This window comes from Lygodium microphyllum, chromosome 14 (genome assembly GCF_053477565.2).
Source record: "Lygodium microphyllum isolate KBCC chromosome 14, Lygodium_microphyllum_v1.1.10, whole genome shotgun sequence".
NCBI classification, from domain to species: Eukaryota; Viridiplantae; Streptophyta; class Polypodiopsida; order Schizaeales; family Lygodiaceae; genus Lygodium; species Lygodium microphyllum.
In genome coordinates this window covers 89,319,579-89,339,937 of record NC_141148.1, presented here as the reverse complement: position 1 = coordinate 89,339,937, position 20,359 = coordinate 89,319,579, and the positions used below count along the sequence as shown (strand labels likewise).

General features: G+C 44.3%; 1 protein-coding gene across 2 annotated transcripts in view; it reads left to right on the top strand.

Moving 5' to 3' along the window:
- The first annotated feature begins 685 nt into the window (after window positions 1–685).
- Window positions 686–20,359, top strand: part of LOC148025835 (kinesin-like protein NACK1) — a 42,466-nt gene continuing 22,792 nt past the window's right edge. Inside the window, exon 1 of one of the 2 annotated variants that reach the window (XM_087693088.1) lies at window positions 686–1,572. In XM_087693088.1, coding sequence (XP_087549214.1) covers window positions 1,308–1,572 — 265 coding nt within the window. In that variant the 5' untranslated portion in view covers window positions 686–1,307. Of the gene's footprint in view, window positions 1,573–2,991; window positions 3,149–20,359 lie in introns of those variants that run through there. The other variant, XM_087693089.1, reaches the window with a different exon arrangement.

The window sequence follows — 20,359 nt, the reverse complement described above, 5'->3', positions numbered from 1 at the left end:
GGTCTTTAGTACACATAGTAAAATGATTGATTAGCATTTAAAAAGCCTATTCTCATTGCCTATAACCATCAAAGGGCTCTGAAATGAGCACATAATTATGAAACTTTTCCCCAATTGGTAAATGTTTGTGGAGGCGCATAACCCTCCTAACAGTTTTAGCATACGATCATCATGCCCCATGTGAAGACACCAAATGGGAGCATTCCCATGGGGAAACGCCCTACGCAAAGAGGCCCTAACGTGATAAAATCATTGGCATTGCTTGATGAAACACGTTGTGGGGAGCCCCTCGGATTTGCTAGCAAAAATATTCCTTGAACGTTGTTTGTGCGTCCCTCGCGTGAACAGACCCTAATTATCGATGGTAATAAAAGAGGCTTGGGTGGATGGGCCCCGGGAAGTAGGGGTGGCGAAAGATCCAGCCCGTCATTAGCGGACCAAAAATTAAAAAGGTGTTATTAAAATTAAAAATAGGTGATTATGAAGAGCACCCACGATCAGATGATACAAAGCGACGCGCAGATGGGATTGGCTACGAAGAAACACGCCCCGGTAAAAGCTTTCAAAAAGGTTAAAGAAACAAAAGATATAATAATTACTGGCGACTCGGTGAAAAAAGAGTTCTTAGACCCCCGGCTTTTGCAGCCTTCACGGTTTGTTCCCCCTCCCCCCTCCCTCTCTCTGAGGGGTGTTTCACTCTCTCTCTCTCTCTCTCTCTCTCTCTCTCTCTAGGCTCTCAGGGTGTTTCACGGTCTCGAGGCAACGGCATTCCTCTCTCGTCCCCCATCAACGGGTCTCCTTTTCCTGCCTCTCGCCTTCCTCTCCTCTCCTCTTCTTCCCCTTCGTCGTCTTCTTATATGCTTCTGCCTCTTCTTCTTCTTCCTCCTGCTGCCTTTCTTCCTCACCCTCTTTCACGCCGAAATGCAGTAAAGTCCTCTCCCCCCAAATCGCTCCCCCCCTCTCCCTTCCCGTCATTCAACTTATTGCGCCGCTCCCGACGCTTGCCGGCCTCGCAACGTTCCTGCCATCACCATTTTTGTCTTCTCCCCTTAATAAACTCGCGCGTCCCCCCTCCTTCCCTTCCCTTTTCGTCCCAGGCGCGCATGGATATTCACAATGGCCACCTCATGTGCAACACGCGACATCCTCTGAGAAGGACAGCACGCTCCGCCAGGAGCTCGTCCCCGGGACGTTGCTGCATTCCTTGGTCGACTGCAGGCTTAGCAGGCGCCGTTTGTCACCAAAACTGCTAGATAGTTCCTTAGAGCAGACAGGAGACGCCTTGCGGAGGCAGATCTGACTAACAGATGGAGGAAAGCAAAATGTCGCTTGTTTCGATGGCGGATTCCTACGACAGTGCTGCTTGCCTCGTCGAGACGGAAGGAAAATTTGCGGACCGCAAGTCTAAAGCCACGGAGGAGAAGATTTTCGTCACTGTGCGCTTGAGACCCCTGAATGCAAAGGAACTTGCGAAGAACGACTTTTCTGTGTGGGAGTGCTCGGATGACAAGACCGTGTCCTTTACTTATTCAATGGGAGAAAGGTCGAATTTTCCTCAATCTTACGTTTTCGGTGAGTGCTCTTCTTTCGCTCCAACAATGTCTTCTGGCGTGTAAGAACCATGAATGCTGCTTGCTTGTTTTCGAAGAAACGAGATTTCGAGACGACCTGCGCCTTACACAACGTCAAAGCAACCTCTCTGACCCATTGCTTGCACTCCTCAGACTCGACTCTTGCACTGACTTCATAGCTTAAGATTATCACAGGTTGTCCCAGGTTTAACTTGCAAGTTGGAGTGTCTCTACGCACGCACCTTAACTCCAATTACGCAACACTCCAACTCTCAAAATGCACATGACAAACAGTCTGGTTTTGTACGATCGAATGTTTCGAGTAGCCAACTTCCAAGCCTCCACAAGATGCAGCATGCTTTCCAAAAGCTGGTTTGACTCTTGAGTGTTCCAACTTCCTGTGCTCCACTTGTCCTCTCGTCTGTTTCCGGATCTTGTGGTGAGATCGACACTGCTGATGTGCATCTCGAGGTTCATCGGCGGACGGTTGTCGAACTTCCAACCATTGCAGTGGCGTCAGCAGAGCCGTCTACTTTTTCAGGAACTAATTCTTTTCTGACCTCTGGAGTCTGCATTCCTTGGACTATTGCTCTCCCCCTATGTCCCCTAGAAGGCCAGAGTCGAGCCATGCATTGCCGACTTCTGAGTCGAGACATACTTTGGCGTGGAAATGATAGGTTTCCACGCAGCCTGTGGTAGTTACCTGCAAATTGCAATGTAACTGCTGTTGAAATTTCCCTTAGTTTTTACGGGTTTCTCTACACGTTTCTTACTGCTTTCCTAAAGCTAAAAAGTAAAGCCACACGTGCCGCTTTGAGCTTGTTATAGTGGATAACAGAGTTATTTGCGCACTACTTGCCACAGATTTTGTAAGTTTAGCAAGTCGAAGTGAGGCCTAACCTATGTTGACTTTTTGGCCCTTAAGCTTGCTGTAAAATGTGATAATTTCACTTACTGGACTTTCGGGTGAAGTGTGGTCAACTCTTACGTTACCAGTAGAGACAGTTAGAACTTAGCAGGGCCTTCGCATGTAGGATGCCTAAAGCAATTACCGCCAGGGATCAAAGGGATGATTTGCGACATAAAAGCACACGGATTCGCAGGACAAGTGTAAAATCTATTGAGAACTCAGATAGAGAGGTTTTTCAAGACCAGTTTCTGACGGGACCACCCGTTCCCCACTCACGAGGACACTTCTCAATAACCTGCACGTGCGACTCGGGCGGGATGTTCATGCTAAAACTTTAGTTTTATTTTGTCCCTTTACACCGCCCACTTATCTGGGGTACCCGGTGAGCGCAACGTTACATTTTACAGGCCAGCCGCCAAACGATTCGCGATTTACTGCCTCATCAGGTCTCCGACAAATCCGTAGGAAGGTCCGCTTGTCAATTGTATCGCGAAGCCCTGAAGCTGGCACCTATCCCCTCACTCAGCTGCACTGCACAAGGTGGTGCGGGTACAACCTCTAACCAAGTTTGGATAAATCGAAATTGCAAGGCTAGAGACAGAAAGTTAAAGAGCTTTTGCTCACTGAGCGGCAAAAGTTCTGCCGATCATCGTAGCCGACATTGACGGTACTGTTCTAGCCCATATTATAGCTTCTTGTTCATAGACGTTGAGGCGCGCAAACGCATATTCACGCTCTCATTACGATTGCTCTTTATGCCCCGCGTTACTTTTGTGGATTTGTAGCAACTGACTCTGGACATGTTCACGAGAAGAATGAGGCACTCTCCTTACGTTGTCGTCCTTCTGGCTTTCATAAAACTGTACCATCTAAGGACATTTAGTGCTCCTTCAGTTCGATCAGCTGAAGTTTGGTTGCGTTTTTGGACACCTGTATATATTGACAAGAAGACTAACGTTAGTAGGTCAATAATATGGCAGTTGGCAGCTTCCCCTTCCCATTGTTTTGCTTCGAGACAAAAGTTTTAGTTTCAGATGAGTCGCATTGATGTTGTTAGGGAGGTGAACTTTGATGGATGATCGCTGAAGTTTTAACCTGATACAAATGTAGCGGGTCCTCTCTAGTCGCGATGGCTGTTACATGTGAAGTGTGCACTCATCGTCTACATTTCAGCATTTCATTTATTTTTAGCTTTCCGCCTATCCAAAGATGTCGTGAGAGATAATCCAATCCAATACTGTATGGTTCCACAGAAGAAAACCCTTCGTGGACCTGATCGTTCGAGATCAAAGTTCATCTTGTGAATGAATCAGTCTTATAGTAGCTATCTAATGGCAGGTGGTAATCTTGGTTTCGAGAAAGAAAGAACTGCACACCATGGACTTGTGCTTATTGATTATCTTTCACCTAGTAATGAAGGCAAATAATTGTAGCAGCTAAGGATTCCTAAGAGTCACATTAAATGTAGACAATAAATTTTCTGCTAGTTTCGGCTAAAAATTGTGTCAAACCCTTTTCTAGTTTTGCCCATACCATGGTAAAATTCCATTGGTATGGTCAAAGCTTCTGGATAAGAAGCATCCACTCAATGGATTGAAATACATGGATTATGCCAAATGAATATGCTTATTATGCAAAAGTGAGGTAGATCCTTTCACACTAGCATTTTGGACTGGTCACTTGGAAATTAATGCAAACTAATTCGCAATGAAGGACTCGAAATACTGTCATCAATTGCTAATAGTAAATGCTAACTAATTCGCAATGGACTTGAAATACTGACATCAATTGCTAATAGTAAATGCGACGCATCTTTGGGCTGAAATGGTGCATAAAGAGGTCCTCTTTAGTCTTGCAAATGTGATATTGGCAAAGCGTATTAGTTTTTTGAAGGATACATATGCTTTACATGTGAGCTTGTCCTATAATTTGAGCCAACATTATTTAAGGGATGTGACATGAGAATGTATGGAGAAGAATGAAATATTTGGATCCTGCCTCATGTGCAAAGCTCAGCCCTTTGGTTCAAGAGACAACTTGGACTAGTAACACGAAAATGTTTCAAGTATTGAAGTAGCTAAGGAGTCCTTAGAATCACATCAAATGCCCATGGTACGCTTGATCCAACCTTGGGCTAAACTGGCGAACAACCAACCCTTTTTGGTATGGACAAAAAATGGGCCGAAACACAAGGATTATGTGAAATGAACGAGCTTTATGCAAACACAAAGTAGATGCTTGGACATCAATATCTTGAAGAGGTCGCATTGTAAGTAACTAACGCAATAGCAGCTATATAACTTGAAATAAGAACACCAAGTACCACCAATAAATATGACGCATCTTTGGGCTTAAACGGTGCACAAGGAACCCCTCTTCATGTTAGTGGACATCTTTATCCATTGCTTTTTTCCATGTACATCTATTGCTTGTGAGCCTCAGTATGATTCAGATGAGGACTTTGCGAGCTTTGTCATTGTCTCAGTCTGTCATTATCATTGTCTCAGTCTGTCATTAATTCTTGAATATCAGTGTTTTGCATCGCAGCACGTAGGGTGGAGATTGGAGTTTCTTCTCCATCTCATCCAGTGGTCTGTTTTAGCTTGTTCACACTGCTCACTGATTACTAAGTGGAGTGCATTGCTATTTTAGCCACATGGGCAGCTAGGTGCATCCGTCTTTACCTTTCAGTGGCCTATTTTAGGCTCCATCTTTTGGCATCCTAGCGAAGTTAAATATGATGCATCTTTGGGCTTAAATGGTGCACAAAGAACCCTCTTCATGTTAGTGGACATGGCATCCATTGCTTTCGTCCATGTACATCTATTTCTTGTGAGCCTTTGTTTGATTCAGATGAGGACTTTGGGAGCTTTGTCATTTTCTTAGTTTGTTATTCATTCTTGCATATGACTCTTTTGCATTTCAGGCATATTAGGTGGAGATTGGAGTCTCTTCTCCGTCTCATCCAGTGGTCTGCTTTAGCTTATTCACACTGCAAGCTTATCACTTAATGGAGTGCGTTGCTATTTTAGCCACATGGGCAGCTAGGTGCATTTGTCTTTACCTTTCAGTGGCCTATTTTAGGCTCCATGTTTTGGCATCCTAGCAAAGCCTAAATTTGTAAGCCGCAGCTTGCAAACACTTCTCCAGCTGTTAGTTTTCATCTTTAGGAGGTTGTTTGCCCTCAACTGGCTTAGATGAACCAAAAATGCGGATTTTTGAGTTAACAACAGGTTTTTTTCAACGATTTCCATGTTTTGGCATCCTAGCAAAGCCTAAATTTGTAAACCACAGCTTGCAAACACTTCTCCAGCCGTTAGTTTTCATCTTTAGGAGGTTGTTTGCCCTCAACTAGCTTAGATGAACCAAAAATGCGTATTTTTGAGTTAACAACAGGTTTTTTTCAACAATTTCCAAGTCTCAAGGCTGTTGAATTCAAAATGCAGCTGCAAGTAGAGTGGCATTCCCTCTAGGAGATAGTCCCCATCAAAATGCAGTATATTTTCTTGCTCTTTTCGAGTATTTCTGGTACAATTGCCAAGATGAAATGGAGAGGATCTTCCCAGAGAGATTGTGAGGATTGGTAATGCAATGATTTGGATTGTGACAGTAGTGTTTTGATTGTCATAACTCTAAGGACTGCTGCAAAGACCACCGAGAATAGGAGAATCGACCAAAGACCGTGATCATGTAAGATCACGAGGATCAACATGAAGATCCAAGAGTTTGTGATGTGGATCGAGATGCGGGCCGTGATTTGCCTTTCTCTCATTCACCCTACCTTCATAATTCCCATCTTTCATCATCCGCAACACCCATTTTGGAGATGGCCATCATGGCGCCACTTATTCAGGTGCTCATTCTTCCCTAACTCTTGGAGAAAGACAACCTTGACGGCCCGAATTAGGCCATATGGTTATGCTAAGATTGGGAGTCTTTTACACACTTCCAATATTCGAGATTTCATCACCTTTTCTATTCCCCGTCCCTTAGTGGACCTGATGATTTGATCTACAATGACTGGCCTCCCTTTGGTCCACATTCCTTCATAATTCCCAACTTTCTTCATCATTCACATCCTCTATTTTGTGGATGGCACCACCGATTCAGGTGCTTGTTCTGCCTTAATTCTTGAAGAAAGACAAGCTTGATGGCTTGAATTTGGCCATATGGTTGTGTGAGATCGATTGTATTCTAGACACTTTCAATTTTTGAGATTTTGTCACCCTCCCTACTTTGCTTATGTTCCTTAGTAGATTTGATGATTGGATCCACCATACTAGTGATTTGAGAGGGGGTGCTATTGAACATGTTATCCATTGTCTTCTTTTGTTCACCTCTCTTGCTTGTGTGTGTGTTAGTATACTAGTCTAGTTAGCTTATGCCCTAGAAGCCTGTGTTTCATCTCAACTGCTTGCGTTTTTTATTTTTTGCATTAACTTTATGCCACTGACTGTAATGCCTTATCTGTCTGCATTTTGATTTACTGCTGCAGTGTTTTTTGCATTTAATGCTTGTGCAGGCTGGGAACAGTGTTTTTAGCCTTTCGACAGTGTCTGCTGATTGTTTTCACCTTTATTTTCTCAGATTTTGCAGTCCTTTTCCAATCAGCTCTTCTTTGTAATGTGTGTGCACTTGTAATTTGTGCAATCTATGTTGTTTGGTTGTACTTTCTCTCTATTCTTTATCCTCTCGAGATGGCTCCTTCTTGTTCTACTGATTACAAACTTCATGGCTTTGATTACTTAACATGGAGTGATATGGTACATGGCTTTTGGAGCTATTGAGCATCCTCAGCCTCCCATACCTGTGGACATTGCAGTTTATGGTTCGTGGCTTCATGGTTGATCTCTTTCTTTAGCAAGGCACACTGGTATCCATGGCTTCTTTACCAACAAATGACGAGACTACTGGGTGCTCCTACTGCGGCACGAACGGTCATCCCACCGAAGATCGCCGACTTTGACCTTTGCTCCCCACCCCCTAGAGTATATGCATCTTCCACCAGACACTCCTTGTGCCACCTCTCCTTTCCGAGCCATAGAGATAGTTTTGCATGTTTCTTCGAGAGACAATGGTTGCTTTAACTCCTTTCTCTTCTTCGGCTTCTTGGTCCGCTCCATTGAGAAGCAAGGACTGTTGCCCACTCATTGCTCAATGTGAGCCCCACCCTTCACCCTCGCCTACTCAGGTTCGAGAGGCCACCTTTGGGAGTTTTTCACGACCCTAGATACATTCTTCGGCACGACTGGCGTCACTTTCTTCATCCTTAGATATTTCAAAGTCCGTGATCCATGAGTTTTTGGATTCCTTATCTACCTCAGAGGGGGATGATCTTTCTTAGCCCTCCGAGGGGGCATCTACATCTATTGCGACTTCAAAGGGGGCTCCTATTCCTCTAGTTTTGAAGGGGGTCCCTATTTTGAAGGGGTTCCCTATCCATTGCTCAATCCTTCGCACACCTTGGCGGAGGCCTTTTACCTTCGTCTTCTACCCTTGGATGGAGTGGCTTCCTTCCAGCGGCCATCTCACCTATTGATTCTTAGGATCTCGAGGATCCACCTAGATTGGGACCTTGGAGATTGAGCCGCGACTTGGTGACAAGGCCTTCATATTCCTTCTTGCATGGATGCACGGAGCTAGTGGCTTCTCTCTTAAGGTTGAGTTTCGGGTTCTCCAATTCACATTGTCTATTGTTCTTTACTGCAGGTTATCTTTCAAGTGGAAATCTTGGATCTTAGGGATCCTCTACATCTTCTTCCTCCTCTTCTTCTTGCCTTGGCTACTTGGTCAACGCGGACTAAACTCCCAAGATCAAGTACGGGCATATCCTTATGGTTCTCGACACCACACAAAGTCCAACATTCCTCCTATGCATTGCATGTTTTCATCATCTTTGTACTAGGGCGCTTGGGCAAGTGAACAATTTTCCTACGAGGGACAATGTCCAAGAGGCACATGTTGCATGAGCATTCTTCAGCATGTAGCATTCCGTCTCCATCTCACTCTTCTCTTGTTCCTCTTTTTGGACCTGAGAGGGGGTAATGCGAAACCCTTCACTTGTAGTTTTGCGTTTTGTGTTTTGCATTTAGAGTTTCACATTGGACAGTCCCAAAAAGGGGTTGGGCGCCCATAGTAGGGCGCTATCCTAGACAACTGATGCTCTCCCTCCAGGCACCACCCTAGACAGTTTCTTGCCTATTTATAGGTTGCCTCTGTTACTCATTCAACATGGCTGATTCATTCAGTCCGTCACCTCTTCACTCCAGCCTCTCCACTACCGTCACACCCCTTGAGGAGGACATTGCAGTTTGTGGTTCGTGGCTGTCGTCATCATCTTCCTTGTGCTATGGCACCCTTGTTTCATTGTATCTCATTCACTCCATGATTCAGAACTTCATTATTCCATTCATTAGAGTTTCTTCTCTCTTCTCTTCTCTTCTCCACTCCACGTTTGCCGAGTTCACTCTGTGTTCCTCTCTACAAACCCTATTGTCTCGCTGGTAAGTCATCTTTTGATAGAAGTCTCTTAAGGGGAGTCTTTACTTTATGCTGATTGTGGATGATTACAACAGGATGACATGGGTGTATTTTTTGGTACAAAAATTTGAAGCTTTCTCGTAGTTTAAGGAGGATTGGCTCATGTTCAAGGAAGACCATTTAGGTATGAAGCTTAAGATAGTGAGATCCAAAAAAGGTGGAGAGTTTGTCTCCAATGAAATAGCTTTTTTTTGTTGGTTTAGTGTAGATCAAGCGATTCATTAGCAGTACGCTAACTCTAACATTCTAACATTTTGGAGTGGAAGAACAAGAGTGTGATTGAGATGGCTTGAAGTATGATGGAGCATTGCAGACACCTTACTATCTTTGGGCCGAAATAGTGGCCACAACAGTTCATACCCTAAATTGGTTACCTACACCTACCATTACAAGTATGACTCCTTTTGAGGCATATATTGGACTGAGGCTGGATGTTTCCTATTTCAGGGTGTTTGGATGTGATGCCTATATTCACATTCCAAAGAAGTAGAGAGATAAGTTCGCACCGGCTTTCAAGAGACATCTATTTGTTGGCTATAGCTCTCAATCACAGAGATATAGGATATACGATCCCGTCTTGTGGGATGTCTATACAAGCTGAGATGTTCGATTCATGGAGGGGAGAGGAGCATCTTATTCTTGCAAATTGAGGTGATAGTTGGACACCTGAGCCAATTCCAATGGAGCCTATGTCTCTTGAGGCTCCATCTATTTGGCTTTTCCACTGGTGGATATACCAAAGACTTTTGTAGAGGCAGAGTGGCAAGGGGAGTATTGGCCTCCTCCTCCTCGGGCTCATGAGAGATTGTGATATAGGGATTGAGGGGCTTCCAGAGGAGTGGTAGTTGTTTGCCAAGTGGCCTGTAGTGATCTCGAAGGAACTAGAGACATTCCATCGAGCATATTTGTACTATGGTTTGATAACATATGCCATGTAGGATATGGAGCCAACATTAGTAAAGGGAGTGTTATAGTCTGATCCATGGTGGAAGGCCATGGAGTAGAAGTTGGAGTCTATTAAACAAAATGGCACTTGGTATCTTATACCTTGGCTTGTTCATCACAAGGTGATTGGAATCAAGCGAATCTTTAAGACCAAGTATCTCAATGATGGTACACTTGATAAGCACAAGGCATGGTTGGTGGCTAAGGGTTTTGCGTAGAGGCCATGTGTTGACTTCCATGATACTTTTGCACATGCAACTTGTATGGCCACCATTCGGACATTACTTGCTCTTGCCACCCATAGGAGATGGTTGGTTTATCAATTGGATGTCAAGTTTGCATTCTTGAACAACGACCCAAGGGAGTAGATCTATGTTGAGCAAACCTCTTGGCTTTTCTTTCTCAGATGATATGGTGTATAGGCTAAAGAAGACCCTCTATGGCCTCAAATAGGCTCTAGGTCAAGGTATTAGAGATCTACATCCAATCACAATTGGTATATCCACATGTCAACTGGAGAGCATGTGGTGTTTGTGCTCTATGTGGATGATCTTATCTTTAGAGGCGACTATATCTAGATGGTCAAGCAAACTAACGAAGCACTCTGCGAGAAGTTTGAGATCATGGATATATCAAAATATGCGAGACCAAAAAGATAGTAAGGTTTGTAGGGAGAAACACAGAGTGCGTACCGCAAACACTGAGAAAGGAGAGAAACTTAGAAAACACATAAGAACAAGATGATGAAGCATAGAATCATGCTATGTGAAGAAATCTTGATACAACGGAGCCGAAGCTTTGAAGATGATTGCACTGTTCTGTTTGAATCAGGAGAAACACAGAGTGTGTGGCAAACACTGAGAGATAAGAGAAAATCAAAAAACATAGAAGAACAAGATGATGAAGCACTGAATCATACCATGTGAAGATAAGCTGATACAATAGAGCCGAAGCTGTGAAGATGATTGCACTATCTTTTTTGAATGAGGTGACAACACGTGAATGAAATTTGCACAATGAAGGGAGCAAAATGCAATCCTTTGGGTAGTGGGCTATCGAAGTAATCACTGGAAGGTGAAGGATAGCTGTTGAGGGAGTGAAGCACAATCCTTTGAAATTGTCAAAGATAAGGAAGAAGATTACTAGCTACGGAGGGAGTCGAACACAATCCTATGATGGTAGGAAGTGGGCTAGGGTTGCATATGTAGATACTGGAGGCTAGAAGGCTGCAAACGCAAGTGGTAAGAGTCTATAGATGATGATGATTGTGTGGGAGAAGGTCGACAAGTGGAGCAGATGCTTGAGAGTGGCAAATGCAAAGTGGTGGAGCCTCCTAATTGACAAACACAAGTGGCAAAAGCTTGATGGATTGATGCCAAGTTGGTGGATGTTGAACGCCAAGTCCTTGATGGTGATGCCAAGCAAAGAGGAACCCTCCATATTGCCAAATGCAAGTATCAGTTGATACTTGGTAGGAAAAGGCTGTTGCCAAGTTGCACCAAGTGGGTAGTTGATGGCAACAATAGGGTGAAACACTTGATGGTGACGCCAAGTAGAGAGGAACCCTCCAAATTGCCAAATGCAAGTAACAATTTATACTTGGTAGGAGAAAGTTGTTGCCAAGTGGTACCAAATGTAGATGCTGGAGGCTAGAAGGCTGCAAATGCAAGTGGTAAGAGTCTATAGATGATGATGATTGTGTGGGAGAAGGTCGCAACAAGTGGAGCAGATGCTTGAGAGTGGCAAATGCAAAGTGGTGAAGCCTCCTAACTGACAAACACAAGTGGCAAGGGTTGCAAACATGATGCCACAAGCTTGATGGATTGATGCCAAGTTGGTGGATGTTGAATGCCAAGTCCTTGATGGTGATGCCAAGCAAAGAGGAGCCCTTCAAATTGCCAAATGCAAGTAACAATTGATACTTGGTAGGAGAATGGTGTTGCCAAGTGATACCAAGTGGGTAGTTGATAACAACAACAGGGTGAAACACTTGATGGTGACAGCAAGCAAAGAGGAACCCTCCAAATTGCCAAATGCAAGTAACAGTTGATACTTGGTAGGAGAAAGCTGTTGCCAAGTGGATAGTTGATGACACCAATAGGGTGAAAGACTGTGATGTTTCGACTTTTTAAACTTTCCGTACATTAATTTTGAAGAGCTTAGTGTTGAAAAGAGGGGCACAACAGAGAGTTATTGAAAAGAGTGGCATAGCAGAGAGATGGAGATCGAGCAGGAGTGAGCGTGAGAGTGTGACGGCTGAAGAGAGTGTGAGCAGAGTGAAAGTACAAGTCGATTCGAGTGTACCAACAATGTGTTGGTACACAACTAATAAAATGTACTTATACTTAGGGCACGCAAAGGGTGCGTTCACATGTACAATGTGCGTGTACTATACACAGAGGCTACCGGGCCTTTATCCCAACAACCTCCCACTTAAAGGTCCGATATGAACCTCTAGCTAACCAACTCCCACTAGTCGAATGCAATGCTCGTGCTGAGCTTTGCTTGCTTTTAGTGAGAACATTTGCAAGGTTATCTTGTGTTTTAATCTTGGTCAATGTGATTTGACCATCTTCTAGAATCTGTCTGATGAAGTGATATCGCACATCTATATGCTTTGTGTGTGAATGATACATGGTACTCTTAGCCAGATACATAGCACTCTGAATATCACATCCCAAAACTACAGTATCCATAGACATGCCGAGATCATTGCAAGTCTGCTCAACCATATAGCTTCCTTAGAAGTTTCAGTAGCTGATATGTATTCAGCTTCAGTGGTACTCAGTGCAACAATGTTTAGCAACCTGGAACACCAAGAAACAACCCCACCAGCAATTGTAAAGACATACCCCGTGGTGGACCTACGAGTGTCCAAGTCACCTGCCATGTCTGCATCACAATAACCCTGCAAACTAAGTACACCCTGCCCATAGCAAATACTTTTTCTTTGTGTACCCTTAAGATATCGAACAATACACTTGACAGCCTTCCAATGTGCTTTGCCAGGATTTGACATAAACCTGCTAACAACTTCCATTGCATGAGCAATGTTTGGATGAATAGCAACCATAGCACACATAAGAGAGCCACAAGCTGATGCATAAGGAACGAACGTCATAGCATTTGCTTCCATGTCATCTTTTGGGCAGTTGGCTTTGCTAAGCTTGAGATAAGGAGGTAAGGGTACCCCAAAAGGCTTAGCTTTAGCTATGTTAAATCTGTCCAGTATCTTTCCAATGTTCCTTTCTTGAGATAAAAACAATAATTTCTGCATTCTATCTCTACGAATCCTCACTCCCAAAATATGCTCTGCATTTTTCCAATCTTTCATGGAGAAAGCTCATTTCAGTTGATTTTTGAGAGCATCCAAGCTAGTCTTTCTTTTCCCAGCTAGCAACATATCATCCACATACAAAACAAGTATGATGGGGCTGCCATTTGTATCCTTTTTCATGTACAAGCAATGATTTGCATGGCTGCGTGTAAACTCACGAGATAGCATAAAAGTGTCAAACTTTTGGTACCACTGCCATGGTGCTTGCTTCAGCCCATACAGGCTGCGTTTTAGCTTATACACCATTTGCTCTTTTTTAGGAACTACAAAGCCCTCGGGCTGTTTCATGTAGATTTCCTCATCAATGTCACCATGCAAGAAAGCTGTTTTTACATCCATTTGATACAGCTCTAAATCCAAAATAGCAGTAAGGGCAAAAAGCACACGTAAAGTGGTCATCTTTACAACAGGTGATAAGACCTCTTGGAAGTCAATCCCTTCTTATGTGTAAACTCATGAGATAGCATAAAAGTGTCAAACTTTTTGTACCACTGCCGTGGTGCTTGCTTCAGCTCACACAGATTGCGTTTTAGCATACACACCATCTGCTCTTTTCTAGGAACTACAAAGCCCTCGGGCTGTTTCATGTAGATTTCCTGATCAATGTTGCCATGCAAGAAAGTTGTTTTTACAACCATTTGATACAGCTCTAAATCCAAAACAGAAGTAAGGGCAAAAAGCACATGTAAAGTGGTCATCTTCACAACAGGTGAGAAGACCTCTTGGAAGTCAATCCCTTTCTTTTGTGCATACCCTTTGGCAATTAGCCTTGCCTTGTACTTGGGTTTCCTATCAACTGTCTTTACTTTGTAGACCCATTTGTTTGGAAGTGGCTTCCTTCCCTTGGGTAGTGACACAAGATCCCAAGTATCATTTGCATATAGAGATTTAATCTCTTCCTACATAGCTGGCTCCCACTTATTGCTGAACTCACATGACTTGGCCTCTTTGTATGTAAGAGGCTCACCCTCATCTGTAAGCATCACATAATGCAAGGAGGGGTCAAACCTATGTGGTTACTTTCTTACACGTGTAGACCTGCTTACCCAATGATCAACATTTTCAGGAATTGGGTTTACATCTGGAGGTATATTATTTTCAGCATTTATTGGCTGCTGTAAACCATTTACAGCATGCTGTTCATGCTATACAACACCTTCATTTTCATTTCCAGCACCTGCATTTTCATAATCAGCCAGCCTATCTTGCTGTCCATGACCTCCTTGTGCTTCTATTTGCTGTCCATCATCATTTAGCTAAAAAATAACCGGCTGATCATCAGTTTCAGCCTGTGGTACAACACCTTGAGACTCATTTTCTGAAGTAATGGATGGCTGCAAACTCTAAAATTTCACCTTTTTCAGATCTTTATTAGAGGCTAAAGTGGCTTTCAGCAATGTTGCCTCATTGAACACAACATTACGGCTGCGAATAATTTTCTTGGATTGAGGTAACTACACTTTGTAGCCAAATTCACCCTCATCACCATATCCCATGAAAATGCCTTTGGTGGATTTTGGGTCAAGTTTATTCCTTAGCTCATTCCGAACATGCACAAAAGCATCACAGCTAAATATGCGTAAATGGTCATATGAGTCTGATTTGCCAGACCAAACCTCCTAAGGGATGCCATTATTTAAGGACCTATTTGGAGAGCGGTTGCAAATGTGAACCGCGGTTTTGAGTGCCTCTTCCTAAAATGCTTGAGGAATATTAGCAATGGACAACATGCACCGCACTCTTTCACATAAAAGTCCTGTCATATCTTTCAGCCATCCGATTTGAAGAAGGGTTGTAAGGGGTTGTAATCTCCCTCTTAATACCATGTAAGTCACAAAAGGACTTGAATTCAGTTGATGTGAACTCACCCCCACTATCAGTTCTCAAGCCGTAAGGGGTTGTAAGCTCCCTCTTAATACCATGTATGTCACAAAAGGACTTGAATTCAGTTGATGTGAACTCACCCCCATTATCAGTTCTCAAGCACTTCAGCTTTCTACCTATTTGAATGGTCACAAATGCATGTAAAGTTTTTAAAACAGCAAACACTTCACTTTTCTTTTTTAGCAAGTACACCCAAATCTTCTTGGAACAATCATCTATAAAGGAGATAAAATATGTAGTACCACCCAATGATTTCACGGGCATGCTACATACATCAGAATGCACTAAGTCCAAGACATTGGACTTACGAGAGACACCAAAGTAAAATGAATTTTTAATTTGTTTTTCAAACTGGCACTCATTACAAAAGTCAAGTTTAGAGCCTTTTCCATCAACCCTCTTTAGAGAGGTAAGAACATCAAGTCCTTTTTGGCTCATATGGCCTAATCTCTTATGCCATAACTCCAAGTCGCAGAGACACCAAAGTAAAATGAATTTTTAATTTGCTTTCCAAACTGACACATTACAAAAGTTAAGTTTTAGAGCCTTTTCCATCAACCCTCTTCAGAGAGGTAAGGGGATCAAGTCCTTTTTGACTCATATGGCCTAATCTCTTATGCCATAACTCCAAGTGGCTACAAATTTCAGCAACTGCAAGAAACTTGCCATTTAAGGCTTTGCAGTGCAAACAATACAAAGTGCCCTTCTTGGTTCCTTTTGCAATCAGCATGGACCCCTTTTTCACTTTCCACAAACCACCACCAAACACTGTGGTGTAGCCATGCAAGTCAAGTTGACCAACAGATAGTAAACTCTTTTTAATGCCAGGCATGTATCTGACATCTTTTAGCACAAGCTCTTGACCATTGTCTAAAGACAAGTGTAATGTGCCAATCCCATCAATGTTGCAAGGATGGTTATTTCCAAGATACACCTTTCCATAACTGCTTGCATTGAATATAGCAAAACACTCGAAGCAAGGAGTTACATGGAAAGAGGCACCAAAGTCTACAATCCAAGTCTGAGTAACACCATCATCAACTGACAAGAGTGCATCAACCACATCAGCCTTGGTAATTTGCATATCCTGCATGTGACATACAAGAGCATCATAATCAGCTACGCATAATACATCAGCCTATGTATCTGAAAGCTCCTCTATGACCACACTAGAGGCCACATTGGCATTTTCTTTGCCTTTGGTTGTCTCCAATGCATCTGTCTTTTCTTACTTCTTTTTATCTCTTGCATTCTTCTTTCTCTCTTGTTCCTTCTTGTAATGCATGCAATCAGGTTTCTTGTGGCCCTTCCGACCACAGTGATGGCAAGTAATGTCAGTCTTTTCCTTTCCTTTGCTCTCGCTCTTGTTTCTCTGCCCCGCATTTGCATTTTTCTTTTCAGCCCTGCCTCTTACATTATAAGCTGAGTTGTCGCCTTCTCCACTAGACATACGTCTAATTTCTTCATTCAAGCTAGAACCCCCCACCCCATCATATGAGAGATTGTGGTTATTGCTGAGTGAAACCACCAAGGTCTCCCAAGAGTTAGGTAGTGTCATGATCAAAAAGATCGCCCTCAACTTATCATCAAAGTCCAAATTTGCATCTTTGAGCTGATTTAGAATCTCTGTAAATGCACTCAAGTGCTCAGCTGCAGACTTTGACTCATCTAGTCACATATTCACCAACTTGCGTATTAAATGCACCTGATTAACAGGTGTGGTGATCTCATAAGTAGTTTTCAGCTTCTCCCATATTGCATGACTTGTATCTAAACCCTTAATGTTTGTCAAAATGTCATCGGTGACACCCATCTTTATGTAAGCCACAACCTTTTTATTCACTATGGCCCAATCTGCATCAGACATTAGTGCGGGTTTATCTTCCTGCAAAGCATTCTCACAATCCTTTAGGAACAAAATGCCTTGCATACGGTCTTTCCAAAGGTCAAATCCATGACCATCAAACCGTTTAATCTCCATCAAACTCTTGATGTTTGAGTCGGAAGAACTTGCATCCATTTTATCACGAACACATGAGTAAATGCACTAATCTGCAGAAGCACAAGCTAAACCAGCAAAATACACTGCTATTCTTTCTCAACTAGAAGTAAATCTCTGCTGTTTGTACATTAACCAGCCCGCGTGCAATAATAGGTGCTTGGTCCATGCCCGCTGCCTAGTTGCGAACAACTACTACCTAGTCCACATTCCTGTCGACTTGTAGTCGCTTAGCTGTCACGTCTTTTGCTTGCCGTCAGCCCTGTCAATTGATTGCATCGGGTCAAACCAGTCTTGCGTGCACAACCTGTGCTCTGATACCAGTTGTTGAAAAGAGGGGCATAGCAGAGAGATGGAGATTGAGCAGGAGTGAGCGTGAGAGTGTGACAGCTGAAGAGAGTGTGAGCAAAGTGAAAGTATAAGTCGATTCGAGTGTACCAACAATGTGTTGGTACACAAAGAATAAAATGTATTTATAGGTAGGGCACGTAAAGGGTGCGTTCACATGTACATTGTGCGTGTACTATACACGGAGGTTATCGGGCCTTTATCCGACTATCAAAAGCGAATCTTGAATAAAATAATCTATATCTCGTATCTCGACACCTTTTGAGATTGATACGATTGCGAATACCTCTACATGGAAATGCCATGTGTACGACCGTGATGGCTCGTTAAGTCCCGATTCGACTAGATGAGTTTAAAGACTTGGCTAAGTCAAGCAAGTCAAGACTAGACTTAAAAAAGATTAAAGCATAGGGAAAAAAAAGCTTTAAGCTTTTTAAAAGTTTAATGAAGAGGAGAAGACAACGAACTGAATGCGTCCCTCCTTTCCTTTTTCATCAAGAAATCGATGCCATCATCCTCTTCTCCCTAAATTAGGGAAAGTGAAAGGCTTTAGTAATCTCCCTCTTTTCTCAGTTTGGCATGGGGCCCAGATTAAAAAAAATCACCCGAAAGCGAATCAGTCATGGCATCTCTGGCAGCCTCTTTAGACCTCAAAGAATAGATCTCTAGCATCAGATGGCAACTTGAAAGCTTTCAGATAGTTGGATTGGCAAGATACCCTCCATAAAGAACTCCTCTTTTGGACCACAACTCATGAAAACTCTCTCCCTTCAATTAAATTATAAATATGGGGCGTGAGAAGCCATAGAAGTCATTAACTTAATCAAGGGAAGAGACTCTTCTTGAATTAAGAGAGAAGAGCAAGAGAGAGAGAGAGACGAGAAAAGTGAGAGAGAGAATTCTTATTAGAGAGAGAGAGAGAGAGAGGTCGGAGAGAGAGAGAGAGAGAGAGAGAGAGAGAGAGACGGCGGCGACGGACTTTCGTCGGCTGCCTGAGACCCCGTCGCCTGCGCCCCCGTTGTCTGCCTGCGCCCCCGTCGACTGCGCCCCTGTCGCCTGAGTCCCTGAGCCCCGTTCGCCTAGCCCCCGTCGTCTGCGCCCTCGTCGCCTGAGCCACCGTCGCCTGCCCGCGCTACGTCAGTCGCCGTTTGGCCTCTGTTCGTTTGCGTCCGCAGGTACACGTCTTCGCCTGGATACCTCTGCGCGTGCCCGTGAGCGAGACAGAGCTCGATAGAGAGGAGTCGCCTGCGCCCTGGAGCCATAGCCTGTAGTCCCGCTGCCTGTTCCGTTCGCCGTCATCTGCAGTCCCGTCGCCTTCTCTTGCAGGCCCGTAGCCTGCATCTCAGAGGCCCGCCAGTTGCGTGCTTTGCCCTGCTGTCGCCAGTCGGATCTGCAGCCTCCGCTAAGACAGCAGTATGGCTGGCCTGGATATGGATTTTCTCGATCGGACGGTGGCACCCCTTGGCCCTGACTCCGACGCAGAGGAGCCAGAGGATATGGTGCCATGCACGGAGGAGCTGCCTCCGGGTTCTGAACTGCCAGGTTCTGAACTGCCGCCTGCCGGCAAACGCTCTAAGCATACTTCTGATGAGCCAATGGGTTCTCAGGACCGTTCCTATGCACAAGTGGCCTCCGATCCTGTGGATTCGCAGGACATTGACTGAGAACATTTGCTAGACTTTGCCAATACTCTGCTTGGCGATTATGTACAGCATAATAATGAATCTTTTTCTGAAGCAGGAACGGATGATGTCTTGGAAGCCACGGTGGATCCCAAATCAGTCTTGCGATCCTTCTCGGTATTTTATGAGCATGCAGTTATACTTTTCTTCACTGGCAGGATCCCAGTGCTGTCGCATATTCGCCAGTGGATGCACCATGTATTGCAAGGGGAGTGTGTTGAGGAGATCTTCATTGGACCTCGCGGCTTTTATGAGGTGCTGTTGAAATCGGAAACGCATAGAGCTGAGCTCCTGTCCAAGTTGCCACTATTCTTTGATCGCCGCTTGGTCCATGTTGTGCCATGGCGCCCCATGGCCGACTTCCAGCGTCTGCTTCAGCGAGAATGCCCGGTGTGGGTGGAAGTCAAAAATTGTCCGGCGGTATATTGGCCAATGTTGAAGGATGCGATGGCGGTTGTGGGAACAGTGCTGGTTCCCCCCAACCTCAGGGCAATGAACCGCAACCGTTTATGCATGTTATGGGACACGGCCAGGAAAAGGCCTGCCTGGCTTCGCCTCAATTATTCAGGCATGCATCCTTTGCATTTCCGCTTGAAATGGGGTAACTTTGCGGGCCACTGTTTTTCATGTGGTAAATTGGGGCATTTCATGGCTGAATGCCCTCAAAGGCAATCGTCTTCGGAGAATGCGCAGGTTGTGCTGCCCAAGGATGACATGGTGCTGGATGCCCCGCCCCAGAAAGACCTTCAGTCACCTCATGTCATGGATCAAGGCAAACAACAGGTCCTGGGTTTGGACTCCCGTCACACTGACTGGATTGAGGCACGTCCCAAAAAAGGTAAACAGTTGGATGCAGGCCTGGCGGATCCTGGGCTTACTGCTTCTCCGGATTCCGTGCGCACGTATACGCGCAGAAAAGAAATGGTTACTTCACAGCAGGCTGCGTGTACTACGGCCCCGTCTGCCCCCCGTAATCAGTCTCCAAGGAAAGTCTCTACTGACGGGCCTAAAGGCCCTCCTGCTCAGCTGGCGTTTGATGCCAAAGGTAATGTCATTACACCCTGGGATCGGCGTTATCCCCGCCCCGCTCCCAAGGCAGTGGATTTCCCTTCTACCTCTAAAGTAGGTCGCCAGAACTCGTTT